Source organism: Moschus berezovskii, chromosome 2 (assembly GCF_049115385.1).
Source record: "Moschus berezovskii isolate FMDL1 chromosome 2, NW_MosBer_1.0, whole genome shotgun sequence".
Classification (NCBI taxonomy): domain Eukaryota; kingdom Metazoa; phylum Chordata; class Mammalia; order Artiodactyla; family Moschidae; genus Moschus; species Moschus berezovskii.
In genome coordinates, this window is record NC_142461.1 from 20559525 (window position 1) to 20580826 (window position 21302).

Sequence of the window (21302 nt, forward strand, 5' to 3'; positions counted from 1 at the left end):
AGTTTCTCTACCCCACAGACTCATGTATTTTCTTTGGTTATAGTGGGCATTAAATTTGTTTATGTATATATAAACAACTCTCAATCCAATATGATCCATTAATCAAAATTCTCTAGGCAAGCTTGGTACTGAGGGTGCAAAAGTTCCTATTAATGAGCTCAGTGGTGGAATGAAATAATACTCTCAAAGATATTTCATTCTTTTGAAACATTTACTTTTCTGCTTTTGGGATTTCTCCACCTGTATTCCTACTTTATGGGCTTCCCCAATGACCCAGCAGTAAAAAATCCACCTGCAAGGCAGGAGACACAGGAGAGGTAGGTTCGATCCCTGGTTCAGAAAGATCCCCAGGAGGCAGAAATGGCAACCCATTCCAGTATTCTTACCTGGGAAGTCCCATGGGACAGAGGAGCCTGGAGTGTTAAAGTCCATGGGGGTCACAAAAGAGTCAGACACGACTAAGCACAGCTTCCTACTTGTATTTGTTATATACTGTACATTTCTTACAGTTCCTAATGTTCCCTAATCTTCCTGAATATAATTTATGAATAAAACTCTGGGAAAATATGGTATCTCACAGTCTTGTTTTGATGTCACTTTTTCGGAGAGACGGGAGTGACATAGTTGATGTTTGGCAACATGTTGCAAAGGTTAGGAAGGTTATAATGCCAAAGACAGAGGGTACACTGTGTTTACTGGGGGTAATGCTAGCTACTGTAACACTGACACATTATATGATGACAACTCAATAGACATTTATTGCTTGTTGATGGCAACTATCTTGAACGGTTCTAGATGGATAGAAAGGGAAGGGCATGGGGCCTCTAACTGGTAGAGATTTAGGTTGATGAAAGCTGATATTTTCAGCACATGACTTCCAAGGCAGCTTACTTGTCTGCAAACTATGGATGGAAAAGAAGAAAATAGATAGTGTCTGTCACTTTGTAAGTGTCTTAGATTGAAAGTGACTTGTCATTGGTTAGAAGAAGTCAAATGGCCCAACCTAGTTGCATGGGAAACTGGGAACTATAGTTCCCAGACACTTCTCAACCACTGTCTTATGAAAAGTGAAAGCATGAATGTTGATGGACAGTTAGCCATATCTGCGTATAAAGCCCAAGTTCTAATAAAACCCTCAGCTGGTTTGACTGGAGTGTGTTTAGAAGAGGATGCCTGGCAGGACATGGGTGGGTGTTTAATGCCCATTCAATAGTGCATGAATTCCTCCTGGGGTGGTTATCCAGAGTATTGTGAGGTACACTCGGAGCATGGTTGGAGCTGCTTACGATCACGTAAACTTTCACAGGCAGAAGATGGTAAGAGCTAGAGAATTTGAGCAAATGTGGCCCCTGATGTTTGACTATGATCCTTACTGCTCCTAGGTCCACAGTGTGCATGGGACTAGGAGGGGAAGCTTCGGGTTAGGGGAAGGAACAGAACAAAGTGCTTCTGCATTACCTCTTATTTTCACCCATGGCACAAGCATGACGTGACCACAACTCCGTGCTCTCTCACATGTTAACTCTCTTCTGTCTTGAAGAAACACATTTTCCTAATATTCTTAAGGGTGTTCTCATTTGGAATGTTACATGTCAGCCTAGACATATATCTAGACATTCTAGACATCCAAGCCATGGAAGAAACAGAAACATGACCGAAATCACTTAAATGATACATAGTAATGGTAACCCTCCATACTCTAGAGAAAGTTTCCTTCCATACCATTTAAATGAAATCACTATGGTGAATTATCTTGTTCAATGTCCGTGTCAATGTCATTCTAGTATACGTTTCTGTACAGTAGAGATTGTGATGATTAAAGACTACATTTTCCAGAATACTCTACCTCTAAGGTCTGGATGTTGCAGTGATTAGATCAATCCTTGTGCTATACTGAAACAGAGGAAGATCCTATTGTCCTTGCCTCCTCTTCCATGTAGTTACCCTGCTTTTAGTCTGCAGAAAAACTTTAACCAAACAATATTTAACCAGAGAAGTGAGAAAATGCAGACATGAAGGAGAACAGTCAAAGGAGACCAAATGATAGCTTGGTCATTAAGGAAAGACAAGGACCTTTAGTTCCTCTTCAAGAGCAATGGATAATATTCTGAGCCATGTCCTGTGAGCTGTCTTCTAGATACTGAAACCCCAGTTGGAGAAGTTAACTATATGATGACCAGACTGTAGCCATGACATAAACTGCCACAATTCTGACAAGTGGTCTCAAGGAAATGAGAACAAACCAACCCTGGAACCGAAGGTTAACTGTATTTAAAACAATCAAGATGATGTTGGTCAGATCACCGACGACCAATTTCAAGATGACAGTCAGAGCTGACTGTGCTGTTGTTGCATGTAGCCCCCTCCCTCAGCCTATAAAACCTTTGCACCATGATTCTCAGTGGTGGGGGGCAGCGGGAGAGTCAGCCTTTGGACTGGAGTCTGTCCTCCCCTCTGTTGCTGGCATCTGAAATAAAGCAAACTTTCCTTTCCCCCAGTTTGCTTCTTTATTGGCTTTTGAGCAGCAAGCAGCCAGACCTCACTTTTGGTAACAATATGGAAGGCAGCAGGGCTTCCCAGATGGTGCCAGTGGTTAAGAACTCATCTGCCAATGCAGGAGATGTAAGAGATGCGGTTTCCATCCTTGAGTCCGAAAGATCTTCTGGAGAAGGAAATGGCAACCCACTCCAGTGTTCTTGCCTGGAGAATCCCATGGACAGAGGAGCCTGGCGGGCTACGGTCAATAGGGTCATGCAGGGTCAGACACGACTGAAGTGACTTAGCATGCACTGGAAGACAGCAAGGAGGTGGAGGCCCTCTTTCAGCTACTTCTGTCTGTGGCTCTGGAAGAAGATGGGTGCGGGAGGAGGTTTTGAGCTTTATGTACTGTCACAGTGTTAAGAAGCAGTTGCAGTGACAGCAGAAGTCAAATTCAGTGTTCCGGGGTCTTGTTACCACTCTTATATGTTTGGAGGGGCAGGGGCAACAGCAATGGCTGTGGCTCCCTGGACTGTGACTGTTGTGGTGCATGCTTGAGTCTGACCCTTGCAGAGGTGGTTTCTCAATTTCCCCACCTTTCTGAGGACCGCAGAGGCAGAAGCTCTCCTGCAGCCACTTGGCAGTCATGTCCTGGGAGGCATTCCTGGAGGCCACACTGGAGCCTGCCCTTTCAGACCTCCCAGAAGTTTTGTAAACACACACAAATCCCCAGTTACACTAAGTGAAAGTGAAGTCGCTCAGTCGTGTCCGACTCTTTGCGACCCCATGGACTGTAGCCCACCAGGCTCCTCCATCCATGGAATTTTCTAGGCAAGAGTACTGGAGTGGGTTGCCATTTCCTCCTCTAGGGTATCTTCCCACATTTGTGTGAAATGTGGTAAAGTCTCCCACATTTCAGGCAGACACTTTACTGTCTGAGCCAATACGGAATCCCTCAATTACACTTCCTCCAGCTTAATATAGCTAGAAGAGTTTGAGTTTTCTGCAACTGACTCTGATACACAAAATATCATTCTGACCATCTTTTTGTGTCAGATTCTAGCCATCTTCCAAAGCCTAGAGGAATCCTGATTCTTTGCCCATCTTTTTTTTCTGAATTTCTTTTGCTGTTTTAGTATGGCGTGTGACAAGTTATCTGTATACTTTTCTATCCCTGGTGTTAGTAACTTCCAGCTTTTGTTTGAAAAAAAGAGAAAAAAAAAGGAAACCCAGTTAAAGTATTAACAAAGAGAAAATTTATTGTAAGAATAGATAGCCAATGGGAATTAGAAGTATGTCTCAGGAAACTCCAACAGGGGCTCTTCAACCTAGAGGGGTGGGATAGGGAGGAAGACGGGAGGGAGGTTCAAAATGGAGGGGATATATGTATACCTGTGACTGGTTCATGTTGAAGTTTGACAGAAAACAATAAAATTCTGTAAAGCAATTATCCTTCAATTAAAAAATAAACTAAAAAAAAGAATATAGAGGCATCTCAGGAAACAAAGATAGGATCCACAGTCAGTCTTCATAGGGTAGAGATTAAGAAGTAGAAACCCTGTTTTGTGTGTATGAGCATACAGCCTGAAACTGAACCCTAACATTTCAACTAATTAAGAATGTTTGCAGTGGAGAAAATATATTTTTTTCCCAATCTCATATATATTCATTTTTTTGTTGAACAACTTCAAACTAAGGAACTTTCATAGTTGATATTAATATCAATACAAGAAAAAATAGGTTATATTAATTGGATACTCTTATTTTTACTTTTTATATGGCATACTAGTAAAATGTATTAGAAGAGTGTACCTTAAACTTTTTAAAGATTTTTCTGCCTATTTTCATGCATAAATTTATCTAGTAGCACTTATAGACTTTTTCCACCTATCTTCCTCCACCCCATCGTAATATAAAATCATCCTTACTTCCTGTAATACTCATAATACCTGCCCTATTGGACTCTGAACTGCTTTCTGTAATTTTTTTTTATAAGTGCTGAGCTTTAACTAGAAGGCACAGGACAAAAGGCAAAACAGTGCCAGACAAACAGACTCCCCAGACAGGATTTCTCCTAAACCAGGGGGTGACCATGACCTGCTTCGAAGGATGGACAGCCTGCAATGGATTCAGCCTGCTGGTTCTACTTCTGTTGGGAGTAATTCTCAACGCAATACCTTTAATTGTCAACTTTGTTGATGAAGGCCAATTTTTTGAAAACCCCATCTCCTGCTTTGAATGGTGGTTCCCTGGAATCATTGGAGCAGGTGTGATGGTGAGTGAAATTTACTTGACTCAGTTTGGGGAAAGGCCTGCCTATTATATTGAAGATGATCTAAAAACAACCTTGCAGCCTTGCAGTGAGCTTTGTCTTGGCTTAGGATATACTGCAGGGAAATGGGTATGGTATTAACTTGTATTGGCATCAGTGAAGAATGACAATTTAAATGAGCTGTTGTATAAGCTAAGGAGCTTGGGCCAAAAAATAATAATACGTTGATAAAAGTTGGTCGGGTTATTATGTATTATACTGTTACCAAATCCAGGTCTGGCAGCTCACTGCTCAAAAGCCATTAGAGTTCAGGCTGGTGGAAAGCAAAGTTTGCCAGCAATTGTGTGGGGGGTGGTAGGGGTCATGCCTGTCCAAAATCCAACTCCCCCAAACTAACAATCAGTGGGCAAGAGCTTTTATAGACAGAGGGAGGGGGCTACATGCAACAACAGTACAGTCAGCTCTGATGGCCATCTTGAAATTGGTCACCGGTGGTCTGACCAGCGTCATCTCAATTGTTTTAGGTACAGTGAGTCTTCAGTTTCAGTTTGCTCCAATTTTCTTGAGGCCGGTTCTCAGAATTGTGGCAGCTTATGTCATGGCTACATTCTGGTCACCATGTAGTTAATTTTTTCCACCTGGTGGGGATTTCAGTATCTATAAGACAGCTCACAGAACAGGGCTCAGAATATTACCTACAGCACTTGAGAATGAATTAAAATGTCCATGGAATTCTCCAGGAAGAATACTGGAGAGGACAGCCATTCTCTTCTCCAGGGGATCTTCCTGACCCAGGGATCAAACCCAGGTCTCCTGCATTGCAGGCAGATTCTTTCCCATCTGAGCCACCAGGGAAGCCTGTTTAATGACTACATTGTTATCATTTGGTCTCCTTTCACTGTTTCCCTTTGTTTCTGCATTTTCCCACTTCTCTGATTAACCTTTTCTTTGGCTAAAGTTTTTCCACAGACAAAAGGCAGGCTGAGGACCTGGGGAGCAAGGATCATAGGAGGCTGTTCCATTTCAAACTTCTTCACATATAAGTCCCCTATCCCAAGCTTCAGATGTAGTGGTAAAGACTTTTTTAATTCATTGCCTCAGCTTTCCTTTATCAATCCCAGTCTTTAGGTATTCACGGGAATACAACAGGTGCAGGAAGTGCTCAGTAGGAAGGGGGAGGGACATTCCATGCCCCGTGCACCTACTGGATGAAAATTGCGAGGCATGAATATGACACTGCCTGCACCTAGGGGAGTTGACCTAAGAGGTTTGGGACTTGAAACCCTGGCTCTCTCTTACCTCAGGGACTTTTTTGACTCAGATCTTATTTACAACCCAAACATCATGGTGCTTGTTTAGAGTTTGATAATTATTAATAGGCCTATCTTTGTTGAAGTCTGTAGCCAAGCAGTGTAAGGTAGAACTGCCCAATGTACCCGGCCATAAATCACCCCAGGCACTTGTAATACATGCAGATTTATATGCCTTTTCCTGGGAATTCTGGTGCAGATGGGTTAGGTGTGACCCGTGGTGTGGCAACAAATCCTGTTTTCAGACCTGGCAGAATATCTGTTCTGGTTGGGTCCCCAATGCATTACTAGCAAATCATTTATCCTGTGATTTTGTTTCCATATCAGTAAAAGTGGGAATGTAATTAAAGTTGAAAAATTCAGCATTCAAGAGGCTTATTTTTGTTATACCATTGAGGACTTACTTAAGGGTGGTCTCATGAATGCACCCTTGTTTGGATGTGCGTTTCTGTTGTAATGATGATCGGTTACTGTTCTTAGTCTTGTTCCCTGACTTACATGAAAAGTCTTTGTTGTTGCTGTTGTTCAGTTGCTCAGTCGTGTCTGACTCTTTGCGACCCCATGGACTGCAGCACGCCAGGCTTCCCTGTCCCTCACCATCTCCCGGAACTTGCTTAGACTCATGTCCATTGAGTTGGTGATGTCATCCAGCCATCTCGTCTCCTTCTCCTCCTGCCTTCCATCTTTCCCAGCATCAGGGTCTTTTCTAATGAGTCGGCTCTTCTCATCACGTAGCCAAAGTGTTGGAGCTCTAGCTTCAGCATCAGTCCTTCCAGTGAATATTCAGGGTTGATTTCCTTTAGGATTGACAGGTTCGATCTCCTTGCTGTTGGGTCATTATATATGAAACAGAGAAAGAGAGACCACTGACTTCATACATTACACTATCTTATTCAAACTCTATAAAAATCTGGTTGAGTAGTTATTCACATTTGTATTTTAACAGACCAAGAGAGGTTAAGAATGTTAACAATGTGGCACAGTAGGCGTGAAACCCAATTCCAGATTTATCAGACTCCAAATGTCTGTTTCCCATCAGTCTTAGCACCATAATCCTCATCACCTGTCTCAGGCTGACAAAGGGAAAGACAAAGTCTACAACTTAACCCACAAACTCAAGTAACCGGGAAACCAAAGCATAGAAAGATTACGTAAGTATGAAATTGATTCAGAGAATCTAGACTTTCTTTCCAGATAAAGTTTCCTTTATCACCCTCAATAAATACTAACAATGTATTGTTATCACACAAGGTTCTTGCTATTGCTCAGTATCATGCAACATCTTCACAGCATCAACAACTCTCTGAAGCATTCAATAGACATTTTATTGACAGATTCAAACTCTAGACTAGGCTCACAAGCAAATAGGTGGATAATAGAAGGGCTATTTTCTTGATCCTCGGCCATGTATAGAATGTGGAAGAATATCTTTTTCAAAGGGAATTGTGTCCTTTACATCAATCTAAATACTGACTTAGTTCAAAATATTGAACTCTCAATATACTTGTATATACACAGAAAAGTTAATGAAGAAGAAATCACTCCCTTAATAAGCACTTTTGTCATAGTTCTTGAAATCCTTCTAATCTGTAGCATTTTAAATTAGTTTCAAAAACAGGGCATTTTGCAGGAAGTTGTTAATAATAAAACTATGGAATTCATCATCGATCACTCCATAAAATACAGTTATTTTACAGCTTTGTGATTTACCCAAAACAGAAACGAATCTTTTCATCTTTGAAACCATGACTAAGAGTATTCAAATATTGTGTTATTATCTTCACTTATTATCTACTAAATGGAAAATCAATACACATTCCTTTCCCAAGTACCAAAAAAACAACTTGAAATGTTTCCTTGAAATATTTCCTCTAAAAAATAGAAAGACTGTTTTATTTTACAGGTTAATTATAAACCTAATCTTAATCATGATTATTTATTGAGTTCACTTACTATGTAATAATCAATTGATTAAAGTCTTAGAGTAGAAATTGTTGAACATTAAACAAATTAGAAAATACTGTTTAATAAGAATTTTCAGAATACAGTTTTTATATTTATAATGAACCATGGTTTTGTGTGTTACTTTCATATTCAAGTACTTTGAGGAGTCCCAGAAATCTGCATTCTAACAGAGTTGTAATGGTCTAAAGCTATTCTGGATTTCATTTATGAAATCCTATGCCTTATTTCTAAAACTGGATGAAAGTAGGGGCTTCTGTAATGAACAGTGAACAACGCTACTTCTTTCCTTTATAAAAACAAAATACTATCAAGAAAAATAGTCTCACAGAATGTATTAGAGTTAATACATTCGAATGTGCTTAGGAATTGAAGAGAAAGAGTATTCTCCAGATTACTTATTTTTGTAGGAGACAATCTGGAAGATTTATAATTCAGTCACACACACACACACACACACACACTTGCACATTTTAATGTCCATCCTATAAAGAGTGTCTCTCTCTCCAAAGTTCTGAATGGGCAAAATGCTTGAAATACAATGAGTTATCAAGTTGCCGGTAACAATGTAAGAAAGATGAGTCAACATGCCAGAAGTCAACCAGGTGAGGATTAATATATGAAAAGCTGTTATTTATAAAACCCCTTTGTGAGAGAGGGGAACTATGAATGTATCTCTTTCAGCATCTCTGAAATAAACTAATCTTCAAGAAATTTAGCAGAGTTTAATTTATACCAATAAGGAACATGGAATGACTTATCCACCTAAATTATAATTTAATGTTGCTCCAAATTTCTTTTAACAGATTAATTTTCTAAATCAGGGTTAGCTTTTTTTTTTCTCTGTGAAAAGCCAGGTAGTGAATATTTTAGGTTCTGGGAGCCAGACAGTCTCCTTCACAACTATTCACCTCTCCTGCTTGTGTACCAAACCAGCATGAAAAATTAAGTAAGTGAATGGGCATGTCTGTGTTTTCATAAAACTTTACAAAAAAGAGGCTGTGGGCCATAGTTTGCCAGTTCCTACTCTAAACTATTTGTTCCTTAAGCTCAGAAGGCAGTGTCACTTACAGGTACAACATAAGACGTGTAGCCCGTGAACACTGACACCTATTTGGGTGCATAAATTCCTTTCCTCTTTTCTCCTGGGCTCTCAGCAGTTGAGGGTCGAGGCTACCATACACACATGTGCCGTCTGAATCATAAAGGTGCTGGTGTTCAAGGCAGTCTGTAAGTAAAGCTCGATAGAAATACAAAGTGTTTTCGTAGTCAGTTCATGGTCAGAGAAGTGTGAAGTTTGGCAGGAAAGCTGCCTTGTAAGGCAGGAAAGCTGCCTGTTCTCCTGGAGAAGGAACTGGTAACCCACTCCAGTATTCTCGCCTGGAAAATCCCATGGACAGAGGAGCCTGGTAGATTCCCAGTCCATGGGGTCCCAAGAGTCGGACACAACTTAGTGACTAAAGCAAGGTATTCAATGTTAGATGCTCTGAAAGGATAAAGGTAGACATTGTATTGGAAAGATAGATTGGGGGGAAGGAGCAATTAGGACACTGAGATGACTGAGGGAGGTGACGGTGGTGGTAGGGATGAGAATGAATATGCTCTGTGAAGGAGACGAGAATTGTTAAGAGTTGGCCAGTGTGGTTGGAATGGTGGTTGAGTCTGGGCTCTGGAACCCTAGTGGCCAGCTTTGACCCCCCTCCCCCATCTCTTCCACTTTCTCAGGTGAGTTACTCAAGCTTTCTGGGCTTCAGTTTTCCACCCCAGTGAAATGGGGATAACTAGCACCTACCTCATAGGATTTTTATGAGGTTGTGAGTAAACTAAAACACATACAAAAGCTATAACAGTGACTGTTATTCTGTTAGAACTCAACAAAATGTTAGAAAGAAAAGAGTGGGCGGACAGAGATCTACCCAAGGGCAGCTGTGCTGAGACAGCAGGAAAGCAAAACCAAAACCAAAGACCCTGTGGCTAAAATTTCTTAAGAGGAAGGAAGTAATTGACATCCCTCCCTTCAACGATATAAAATTTCTTCCAGGAAGAATTTCTAGTCATACCTGCTGATTGCATGAGTACCTGCTCAGTCCCTTTAGTCATGTCCGAGTCTTCGCAACCCCATGGACTGCAGCCCACCAAGGCTTCTCTGTCCACTGGGGTGGGTTGCCATGCCCTCCCCAGGGGATCTTCCCAAGCCAGGGATCAAACCTGCATCTCCTATATCTCCTGCATTGCAGGTGGATTCTTTACTGCTGAGTCATCAGGGAAACCCCAGCTGCTGACCAGTTAGTAGTAAACATTTGAATTTAACTCCTGAGACTGTGACATCATTCCTTATAGCTTTCACCAGCAGTATTTATTCCTTTGACACTGAATGTAGTACAAGACTTCTAAACAACAATGTGAAGTGAAACCGTTTCATACCATGGACACAGGAGTAGAAAGGAGAATGTAGAGCTAAAAATAATTCTCAAATCACAAGTTTGGGGAATGAGGGAGCTGGTGGTGACCCTGGGCATGGGAGAAGGGTGATGATAGAATTCTTAGTTCCCAACTTCCAGGCAGACAAAACCATCAATTTCCTTTCTGAACACTTGCTGGATTAACTCACACCATTTTAGGGAAATTGGGTAAGTGGTTGCAGATTATAGTTTTTTTTCAAAAAAGTGAATTTTAGATGATGCAACCAACTCTTTCAGAAACATTCCTTTCAAAATAATTAATAAATAACTCACTGTATTTAAAATCCAAGTCTCTCTCATGATGACGCAGAGTAGTGTTAAAATGTAGACGGGAAAGTCTGAAACTGCGATCCTGAAATCCCCTATCCTTTGCCCTCCCTTGTAATCTTTATGGTCCAACGGGGATCACAAGATAAAGGACACTGCCACACTTCCTTCTTGTTCTCTTAAGCCTTGGCTTCCCACAACTGCTGGGAAGTAGAAGGTGAAGATTATTGCTTTATCACCTGCTGGGAAGTAATCATATCCATTGTCCCTGTTGATGTAATTTCCAGGCCATTCCAGCAACAACGATGTCCTTGGCAGCGAGGAAAAGAGCGTGCTGCAACAACAAAACTGGGGTGAGCACAGTGCAGCTGGTCTGGGAGCAGAAGGGCAGAAACAGTTCCTGGCATCTCAGCAAAGTCGCCGAGGCGCCAGCATCCACTGCATCAGCTGTGTGGCTTCAGTGGTGGGAGTGGTCCTAGACACGTGCTGTTTAGGAGGATTTATACAATAATACTGAGACTGAAGTTTGTCTTTCTGCTTTCCTGTAACAGTTTATTTTTGGAGCCAGATTTTGGACCTTTCCTCAATCTCAGTTTCAGTCTAAAGGTTATCAAAGAAAGGAGATTTATAAGTCACTCTCAGAGGTGTAATCAATTTCATAATACTCAAGTACTCATTATTTTTGTGATGTGTATAAAATACTTAGGGAAAAGTACTCTCAGTTTTCTCATGCATGTGAAAGACTGGTTTACTAGGATCAGAATGCTAATTGTCCTTATGCAGTTAAGTTAAAAGAGAACATCACATTTTTCCCCCCAAACATTTTGGTATGTATGAGATTGTTTAAGATTGTAACTAAGTCAAAAGTAAAGGAGGACTTCCCTAGTGGTCCAGTGGTTAAGACTCTTACACCTCCAATGTAGGGGCTCAGTTTCAATCCCTGGCATGGTCAGGGAACTAAGAACCCACATGCCATTTGTTGTGGTAAAAAAAAAGTAAGTTTGAAAAGTAAAGAAAATTAATATTTACTAACCTTCTCTCACTGTGTTTTAGTCGCTCAGTCGTGTATGACTCTCTGCAACCCCGTGGACTTATAGCCTGCCAAGCTCCTCTGTCCAAGGGATTCTCCAGGCAAGAATAGTGGAGTGGGTTGCCATTTCCTTTTCTAGTCTCTCACTGTACTCAGAACATTTTCAAGCACGTTATCTTATTTTTCTGAAAATCCATGTTTTATGATTTCTGTTTTATGGACAGAGAAATTAATCCTCAGAGAAAACAAATAACTGCTGGTGTTGCACCATTAGCAGGTAGATTTGTATCCACACCACCACCATCAGATTCCAAAATTCCCAGTCTTTATGCCATGAACATGGTTATACAGTAACTCTGAGGACTCCTCTCACAATTCTTTAAGGAAGCAAGCAGATCAATAAACCAGAAATCACAGTAAATATTCCTGGCTGAGTCTAAGGTTTTAAAGCAATGATTCTCAGCCTGATGGGAACATTAGAACCACCTAGGGAAAATGTTAAAAATACCCATGGCTTGTGGCCCTCCCTAAGATTCTATATCAGTGTTTTTCAAAAGCACCTTAAGTGATTCTATTATGCTCCCAGGGGTAAGAGCCACTGTTTACATATTTATAACCATAAATTAGAAAATTAGTTAAAAAATACCTTTTCTGACATTTGGTATTTATCTAGCATTATAGTTACTTTGCTAGTTATTTATAGTCTTTCTCTGGTCCTGACACATTCTAGTGGTCCACTGAAATGGACAAGGTTCAGGTAGAGCATAAAAGTTCAGGTTTTTCAGAAACAATGGCAATGATCATTGATTTCAGTTGTGGCTGCAGTGGGTCTCTGCTGCTGTCTGTGGGCTTTCTCTAGCTACAGCACGTGCACGTCTCTTGTTCCAGAGAGCGGGCTCTAGGCATGTGGGGTCAGTAGTGGTGCACAGGCTTAGTAGCCCCATGGCACATGGGATCTTCCCAGACCAGAGATCAAACCAGTATCCCCTATATTGTTAGGCAAATTCCTAAGCACGGGACCACCGGGGAAGTCCAAGACCAATGACATTTTGAACAGTCTAATCGAATGGCAGGGACCTTGCCCTCTGCTTTCTTGCATAAGGCCCACCTAATCACACCTAGATCCTAAGATCGAGGTCTGTAAGGTAGCGGGACAATGGCAGCGGTGGATGATGAAGACCACATATGCTGCTGAAACTGGCGACAGACTCCGCTCATGTAATAATGTGTGCAAACGTGTCTACTTTCTTTTTCAGATGTTTCTGTCATCACTTCTGAACACCATCACAGTCATTGGAGCTGCGTACTGCCTGCTGGTGTCTATCCAGGCTCTCGCGGAGGGCCCTCTCATCTGCAACTCTCAAAGTAACACAACCAGTTGTGAATTTTCACTTAAAAACTTAACGTGAGTAACCGTTTGCTCCCTTACACAGCTGCAGCTGATTCGGTTAGGAGACTGTGGCGCCGACCTGGTGCCAGGTTCTCTCTCATGGGACGGTCTTAGGGATTTAGTACAGTAATCCCAGCTGGCCCAATCTCAGGGAAATGGAGGAATCACTGCATTCAGAATGCTTTGGGTATGGTCTTGGCTAAAAGGAGTAGACTTGGATGGATTATCCTTGTCTTCCAAAAATCTATGGCAGCATATGTGCATGTATATAAAAAATTTCAGAAAATGTGCACCAGAAACTTTCATCCATGAAGAATGGTAATGGAGAACGCCCTCAGGGAGTAAAGGGAGCACTCTTTCTGATCAACGTAAACTTGTAGAGAAATGGGTGAAAGTGTTAGTCACTCAGTCATGTCTGACTCTATGAGACCCCATGGACTGTAGACCGCCAGGCTCCTCTGTCCATGGAATTTTCCAGGCAAGAATACCAGAATGGGTTGCCATTTCCAACTCCAGGGGATCTTCCTGACCCAAGGATCGAACCCATGTCTCCTGCATTACAGGTAGATTCTTTACCGTCTGAGCCATGAGGGAAGCCCAATTATACTTGTAAAACCTAAGCATATATTACTTTGAAAATCCGAACAAAAACACAGTAAGTAAATAAAATATAGAGGCTTACCACTAACCCCTAAACAAGAAACAAAGCAGCAGCCAGTGGAATCATGCAAACATAATATAAATACACTATAGGCATGAGGATGAGTCAAAAGTTTAAGTTGCGGAGTAGCAAGTAATGCTGAAGAGTTACATGGAAACGGTTCATTTCAGTCTTGTAAAATGGTTCTGTGCCTTAATCTAGGCACAACTGGTAAAACTGAAAGAAAATAACAATCTCACTCGTTAATTATATATTGTTCAGTACGGAAAACAACTAGAATTCATTTTTGTGGTTACAGGAAAAAAAATCACTCCCCTTTTTCCTTATCTTGAATGGCTAAAAAAGAAAACTCTCTCAAAATTTGCATACCACAGTTGTGAATCAAAATCCAAAGAAACTCCCTTTCAAATAGAGTTGGAATAGGAAATTAGGGCTCCCCTCTGGGTGGCTCAGTGGTAAAGAATCTGCCTGCCAATGCAGGAGACTTGGGTTGGGCCCCTGGTCTGAGAAGATCCCCTGGAGAAGGAAACGGCAACCCACTACTTTCACTTTTCTCATTTATGGCTATGCTGCTGCTTGGGCTTTTCTCTAGTTGCAGCAAGTGGGGGCTATTTTTGCGGAGCATGGGCACTAGGGCTCACAGGCTCAGCAGTTGTGCCTGAGTTGCAGGCTTAGTTGCTCCGCAGCATGTGGGACCTTCCAGGACCAGGGATCGAACTGGTGTCCCCTGCACTGGCAGGCAGTTTCTTTACCACTGAGCCACCAGAGAATCTCTAGAAATGCTTGTGGATGAGCTACATAATGAATCAAACTTTTATAGCTGTTAAGCATACAAGGGTACATCCTCTGGAACCCTGATCCTAGCTACAGTTTCTGGGCACAATATTTTCTTTTTTGGGGTGGGGCACAATTATTTTAAAAGCAGTGTCTGTTTTACCGGACATGTCCTTTTCTGGAGGCCATGCTGCTTTCTCGACATGGTCAGTGGTATTTCTGAAAAATTTTTATCTTTTTTTTTTTCAGTGCCAATTATCACGAATCCTTTGATCTGCAGTGGTTCTTCGAAGACTCTTGTGTTCCTCGTACGGATTCCAATAATCCCTCCATCAGCAACACAACAGCCAGTAACTGGAGAGTACACAACTTGAATTTCAATTCTATAGAAAACAAATACAGGATTATCCATTTCTCAGTATTTTTAGGTCTACTGCTCGTGGGCATTCTCGAGATGCTGTTTGGACTCACTCAGATAATCATCGGCTTCCTTGGCTGTCTGTGTGGAGGAGTCTCTAAGCGAAGAAGCCAAATCGTGTAGTTTAGTAACAATAAAACGGAAATACAAGTTTAAATCATTTGAGAACATTTAAAAGACATGCTTTTAGACGTTCAACAATAGAACATTACCTAGAAAGCTGTGGATGAGTCAGTTTAGCCCAAGGGTTGTTTTTAAAGTCAACTTTGATATAATTAAAAAACAAATCACATTTAAGCATGCTGGTAAATGCAAATTCTCATATGGAAAGAAAAATATCGTCACTGACTTTGGAGAAAAGTGGAGAGAAGCTTTCTGGTTATTTTGTGTCTTTCTGTACTTGTGTATTATTTGGATTTTCTAACTATATTCTCATATGTGGAGAAAGGGAGGGAGAGTAAGCAGGACAGAAGTTATAATAAAAGACAAAGTATGGGATTCATTTTTTTTTTTTTTTGTATTTCTCTATAATTAAAAAAGACAAATATATACAATTGACGCTTGAACAACTCAGGTTTCAACTGTGCAGGTCCACTTATGAAGCAGATTTTTCCCCAAAAGTAAATACCAGAGTACCACATGATTTTCGGTGCTGTTGGTTGCATCTGTGGGTACAAGAGCCCTGGATACAGTCGAAACAAGGATATGGAAAAAACAGGCATATTATAGGAGGGCCAGTCACATTTTCTTGCCTGGAAATTCCCATGGTCAGAGGAGCCTGGAAGGCTACAGTTCATGGGGTCACAGAGTCAGACACGACTGAGCAACTAACACTTCTAACATTTGATTGTGTAGAAAGTTGGTGCCCCTAACCCTCCAAGCTGTTCAAGTGTGAAAGGTAATCTGAATATACTCAAGTTTTCAGACCTCATTCAGCTTACAGGAAATCCAAGAAAAGAGGACATATTCAGACAAATTCAAAAGGTGGGACAGCACGTAACAGGCAACTGGTTTCAACAAGAAAATGTAGTACAAGAAAGAAAACAAAAAGTTGGATGGGTTGAGGGAGCTATTCCACATTAAGAGACTAAAGCGACAGGTATGATTCAACCCAATGGACTACGTGGACCTTGTCAGGGGTAACTGGGGGAACGTGCACAAGGACTGGTTTAGGCATTATTAAGGACTTACTGTTTTTCATGCCTGATGACGGTTTTATGTTTATGCAGGAAAATGTCTCAATTTTTCAGAAATGCTTATGTATGCGTTTGGGGAAAACATCACATTTTTAAGATATTTCAGCTAAAAAATGAAGCAATGGAAAAATGCTCATTATTATATTTAGGTGACAGGTATACGGCAATTCATTACATGCTTCCATTTTCTTATGTTTGCATTTTTCATAGTAATTAAAAAACAATAAATACCTAGGGGGGAAAATCAAGTCTTTCACAATCTGGCTTATACATATGCCAAGTTCAAAAGACAGGACAACAAAACAGTGTATTGGCCATATTAAAACGTTACAGATAAAGCTCAAAATCCACCATTTTCTGAATTATGATCATGCCTGTATTTTTATTTCAATTATTTATATATTATATTCACTGGGCTTAAGATTCTAGAAATAATTTACAATTCCTATAGCTGTCTGCATCCCCCAATCAGTAACATCAAGAGCTTACAGGCATTTTTTTCTGAACCAATTTACTATATAAAGATCTTCTCCCTATGCTCTTATAGACACGTATTTACCCTTAAATATCTCCTACTTGGGAAAGCCTTCCCAGAGTGCATGCTTTCAACAATCAGCAGGTACCAAAACCACTGTTATCATAGCTTATCCCATGTCACGGTGTAACAAGTTACTTGTTCTGAGAGGCTTTCCCTAATAGCCTAATGAAAAGTGGGCTCCCCCCCCACCCCTTCAGCATTCTCTCATTTATAGTACTTAACGCAATGGCAACAGCATTTTAACTTCTGCTTGTTCCTTAAGTTTCACTCTCCCCCATAAGACCGTAAGCTGCACGGGGTACAAGGATGTTTCTTTTATTCACTCTGGTAGAGTCAGTACCAAGTACAGTACCTGATACAAAGTAGCGACCCTATGAATACTTTACTGAATAAATGAATCCTATTTTTAGAACTCAGCTTTCAGCCAAGACTCACTGCGTATTAAATGAAGGCCAAACTGCTAAGAGTCATAAAATTAAAACACAAGTAAATGTGACAGCTCCCTGTACTTGACTGAACAAGTCAGTGATGATGTATATAATCCTCATCAGCCTGGAAATGGCTGAGAGATGACCCCAGTTCTCTACAGGGTCATGAACAGAGACTTGAGCCTCTCATTTCGGAGGGCAAAAGAAAGGATGGTTGGCAGTAGCACAACTGGCTGATAAGGCTGTAGTTATTTCTTTGCTATTTTGGTCTCGTGGAAACTGCTGCCATGGTATATAGCAGATACACCTAAATGCCTTTAAATGCCTAAAGCTGATGGGCCACTTGCAGTGGGTTGGCTACACGTCATCTCTACCCTGGTACCTAAAATTGCAAATGCATGTCTGTACAAATGCCCACCACCCCCACCCCAACAACATACACCTACATTTGAGTGTTAGTCACTCAATCATGTCCAACTCTTTGTGACCCTAAGGATTGTAGCCCGCCAGCTTCCTTTGTCCATGGGATTCTCCAATCAAGATTAGTAGAGAGGGTAGCCATTCCCTTCTCGAGGGGATCTTCCTGACCTGGGATCAAACCTGGGTCTTCTGCATTGCAGGCTGATTCTTTATTGTCTGAGCCACCAGGGAAGCCTAACATGCACCTAAGTCACTTACAAAGCTCATTGCTTTTTATTTCTCACTTCCACCCCCATGTTCAATCTCATTTTGGAATTTTTTTTTTTTTTACTGTATCCACCATCTGAAACAGTTTCTCCCTATTCTTCAGCATATATCTCAAGTTCCTTTTCCTTCATAAAATATTTTTATAATCCTCTAATTCATTAATGAGCCTTGTTTCCCTCCTCCTCCATCAATCTATCAATTTCTTAACAGTGGGGCTTGTGGTGGTGTATCTGCTGTAACTGCTTACTGCTGAGGTCAGTGCTGTGCACACAGGAGTGTCTGCTTATTGACATAAACTATAAGTAAAAGAACAGTTACAGTAATTAAATTTTTCCAAACCTGAGGCCAGAAAAAGTTCAAATTCAATGACATATTATTAAGAAGCTGGATAACAGACATTCATGCAGGAAAGGAAGGAAAGTTCTCTTGCAAATATACTTTCATAAAATCATCCCCCAAATGTAAATAACCAGTAAATGCTTTAACAAATATTCCGAGAAGTGAAAAAAAATCTGACCTTTGAATAGAGTACCCAAAGTAGTGGCACAACACACTTGCTACACTTGCACTTGTACTTAGTTGTTATGGCCCTAGTGAGCCTGGGAGGCTGAACAATGGGTTACTGGCCCTAACTGTATCCTTTTCTCACACTGTTTCCTGCATCTGAAATCTTTTCTTCATTCTCTGCTTGTTGAAATCACATCTTGGGATTCAGCTTGAATACCTAAGATGTATTTCCTGACCATCCTGAATGTTAATCATTTTTGTCGTTTCAATTCACAGAAATTACCTCGAGATATACATATAAAGAGAATTGCTATAATGAATGATACCACAAGGATATTATTAATATAAAAGTCAGAAGACTTTCATGGGTTAAAAAAAAAAATTGTCACCAAACTCATGATCAGTTCAGTTCAGTTCAGTCGCTCAGTCATGTCTGACTCTCCGCGACCCCATGAATCACAGCACGCCAGGCCTCCCTGTCCATCACCAACTCCCGGAGTACACTCAAACTCATGTCCACAGAGTCGGTGATGCCATCCAGCCATCTCATTCTCCGTCGTCCCCTTCTCCTCCCGCCCCCAACCTTTCCCAGCATCACAGTCTTTTCCAGTGAGTCAACTCGTCGCATGAGGTGGCCAAAGTATTGCAGTTTCAGCTTTAGCATCAGTCCCTCCAATGAACATCCAGGATTGATCTCCTTTAGAATGGACTGGTTGGATCTCCTTGCAGTATAAGGGACTCTCAAGAGTCTTCTCCAACACCACAGTTCAAAAGCATCGATTCTTCGGCGATCAGCCTTCTTCACAGTCCAACTCTCACATCCATACATGACCACGGGAAAAACCATTGCCTTGACTAGACGGACCTTGGTTGGCAAAGTAATGTCTCTGCTTTTTAATATACTATCAAGGTTGGTCATAACTTTCCTTCCAAGGAGCAAGCGTCTTTTAATTTCATGGCTGCAATCAGCATCTGCAGTGATTTTGGAGCCCAAAAAAACAAAGTCTGACACTGTTTCCACTGTTTTTCCATCTATTTCCCATGAAGTGATGGGACCAGATGCCATGATCTTTGTTTTCTGAATGTTGAGCTTCAAACCAACCTTTTCACTCTCCTCTTTCACTTTCATCAAGAGGCTTTTGAGTTCCTCTTCACTTTCTGCCATAAGGGTAGTGTCATCTGCATATCTGAGGTTATTGATATTTCTCCCAGCAATCTTGATTCCAGCTTGTGCTTCTTCCAGCCCAGCGTTCCTCATGATGTACTCTGCATAGAAGTTAAATAAGCAAGGTGACAATATACAACCTTGACGTACACCTTTTCCTATTTGGAACCAGTCTGTTGTTCCATGTCCAGTTCTAACTGTTGCTTCCTGACCTGCATACGGGTTTCTCAAGAGGCAGGTCAGGTGGTCTGGGATTCCCATCTCTTTCAGAATGTTCCACAGTTTATTGTGATCGACACAGTCAAAGGCTTTGGCATAGTCAATGAAGCAGAAATAGATGTTTTTCTGAAACTCTCTTGCTTTCTCCATGATCCAGCGGATGTTGGCAATTTGATCTCTGGTTCCTCTGCCTTTTCTAAAACCTGCTTGAACATCTGGGAGTTCACGGTTTACATATTGCTGAAGCCTGGCTTGGAGAATTTTGAGCATGACTTTACTAGCGTGTGAGATGAGGGCAATTGTCCGGTAGTTTGAGCATTCTTTGGCATAAGAATTAAAGAAAAGAATCCCTCCTCCAAGTATTTTTTGAAGGACAGGGAATAAGCAAGAAAAGAACAGTTTGAATACACCTTTATCTAAGGAATTTCCCTAACTGCCTTTCTCAAAACTCACTGCCTTGGTAGAAAGATACTTAAGATGTATGGCGAATGCTGTACCTAAGTAAAATTCTATCCATTTCTGAACAAAAAAAAGGAATAAAACAAATAGTTTGGGAACTAAAGGCTCCCAGCAGTTGGTTTCCTTGATGCTTTTAATCTCATGAAATTTAGAATATCAACTAAGCACAATGGAAAAAGCAACAGAACTGATGGTGTTTCTATCTGAATCACTTTATAGACACTACATATTAGAAAAACAGCTGTAACAAAACCAGTGTCTACCACTACCAGGACGAAGATCTGACTTGCTACCTGCCATGTCATTAACTATACTAGTTGCTCCAGAGATGGGAAGACCTTAGGTGCATATAAAGAAATATGACATGGAATATAGCACACAGCACAATATGATGAAATAAAATCTTTCAACAGACAAATACAGCTTTGGTTGACAGTTTATTAAATACACTACATTTGTACCTTATTCTGCAGTTTTAAATCATTCACACACGGACTTAGTAAAAATGTACTTTATAGAAAACCATCTGCAAAATAAAAATGCACATTTTTACCCACATTTTAGATAAACCGCTGAAAATGTTAGGAATTATTTTATTGGAGGTGATCATGAAACATGGGGTGGCTTGATTTTATTAAATCTGACAGCAGACCAGGACTTCAGTAGTGTTAATGTTGAAATGTGGATGCAAAAATGTCTATTAACTAAATTGTTTAATCTAACAAGGTTTGAGAAATCACTACAAATAGGACAAAATGAAGTACTATTTTTCCTTTACAGACATTTCACTAAACCCATTTTCTATATACTTTCTCACACTCATAGAATTAGTGGTGCAGACTGAAGACGCAAAAAAAAAATTCCTTAAAAAAAAAAAACAACTAGATCCTATTTACAAAACATGCGAAGTGTGAATTTTAAGTAGGTGTTATGGCAGAACTGGTTAAAAGTAAATACAGTCAAGTGACAGAATATACCTTTAATTCTGCAAATGTAAGTCCTTCCCCTCCTTTCTGGGAGAAATACATTTTCAGGGCGTGGACTGTGAAACGGCATACAATGCAAAGACAGAAAACAAA

The 21302-nt window shown here is 40.7% G+C and overlaps 1 protein-coding gene across 1 annotated transcript; it reads left to right on the forward strand.

The window, feature by feature from the left end:
- The first annotated feature begins 4570 nt into the window (after nucleotides 1-4570).
- On the forward strand, nucleotides 4571-15147 carry TM4SF20 (transmembrane 4 L six family member 20). The gene is made up of 4 exons (XM_055398373.2): nucleotides 4571-4753; nucleotides 11039-11104; nucleotides 13038-13186; nucleotides 14856-15147. Exons 1-4 carry the CDS (start codon nucleotides 4571-4573, stop codon nucleotides 15145-15147), a joined length of 690 nt encoding a protein of 229 aa, XP_055254348.2.
- The last annotated feature ends 6155 nt before the right edge of the window (nucleotides 15148-21302 follow it).

Bases quoted from the DNA above. Each gene is read 5' to 3' on its own strand.
- TM4SF20 (XM_055398373.2), top strand. From the start codon at position 4,571: ATGACCTGCTTCGAAGGATGGACAGCCTGCAATGGATTCAGCCTGCTG. The intron at 11,105-13,037 runs GTGAGCACAGTG...TTTCTTTTTCAG, and splicing joins GCTGCAACAACAAAACTGGG to ATGTTTCTGTCATCACTTCT. The intron at 13,187-14,855 runs GTGAGTAACCGT...TTTTTTTTTCAG, and splicing joins TTTTCACTTAAAAACTTAAC to TGCCAATTATCACGAATCCT.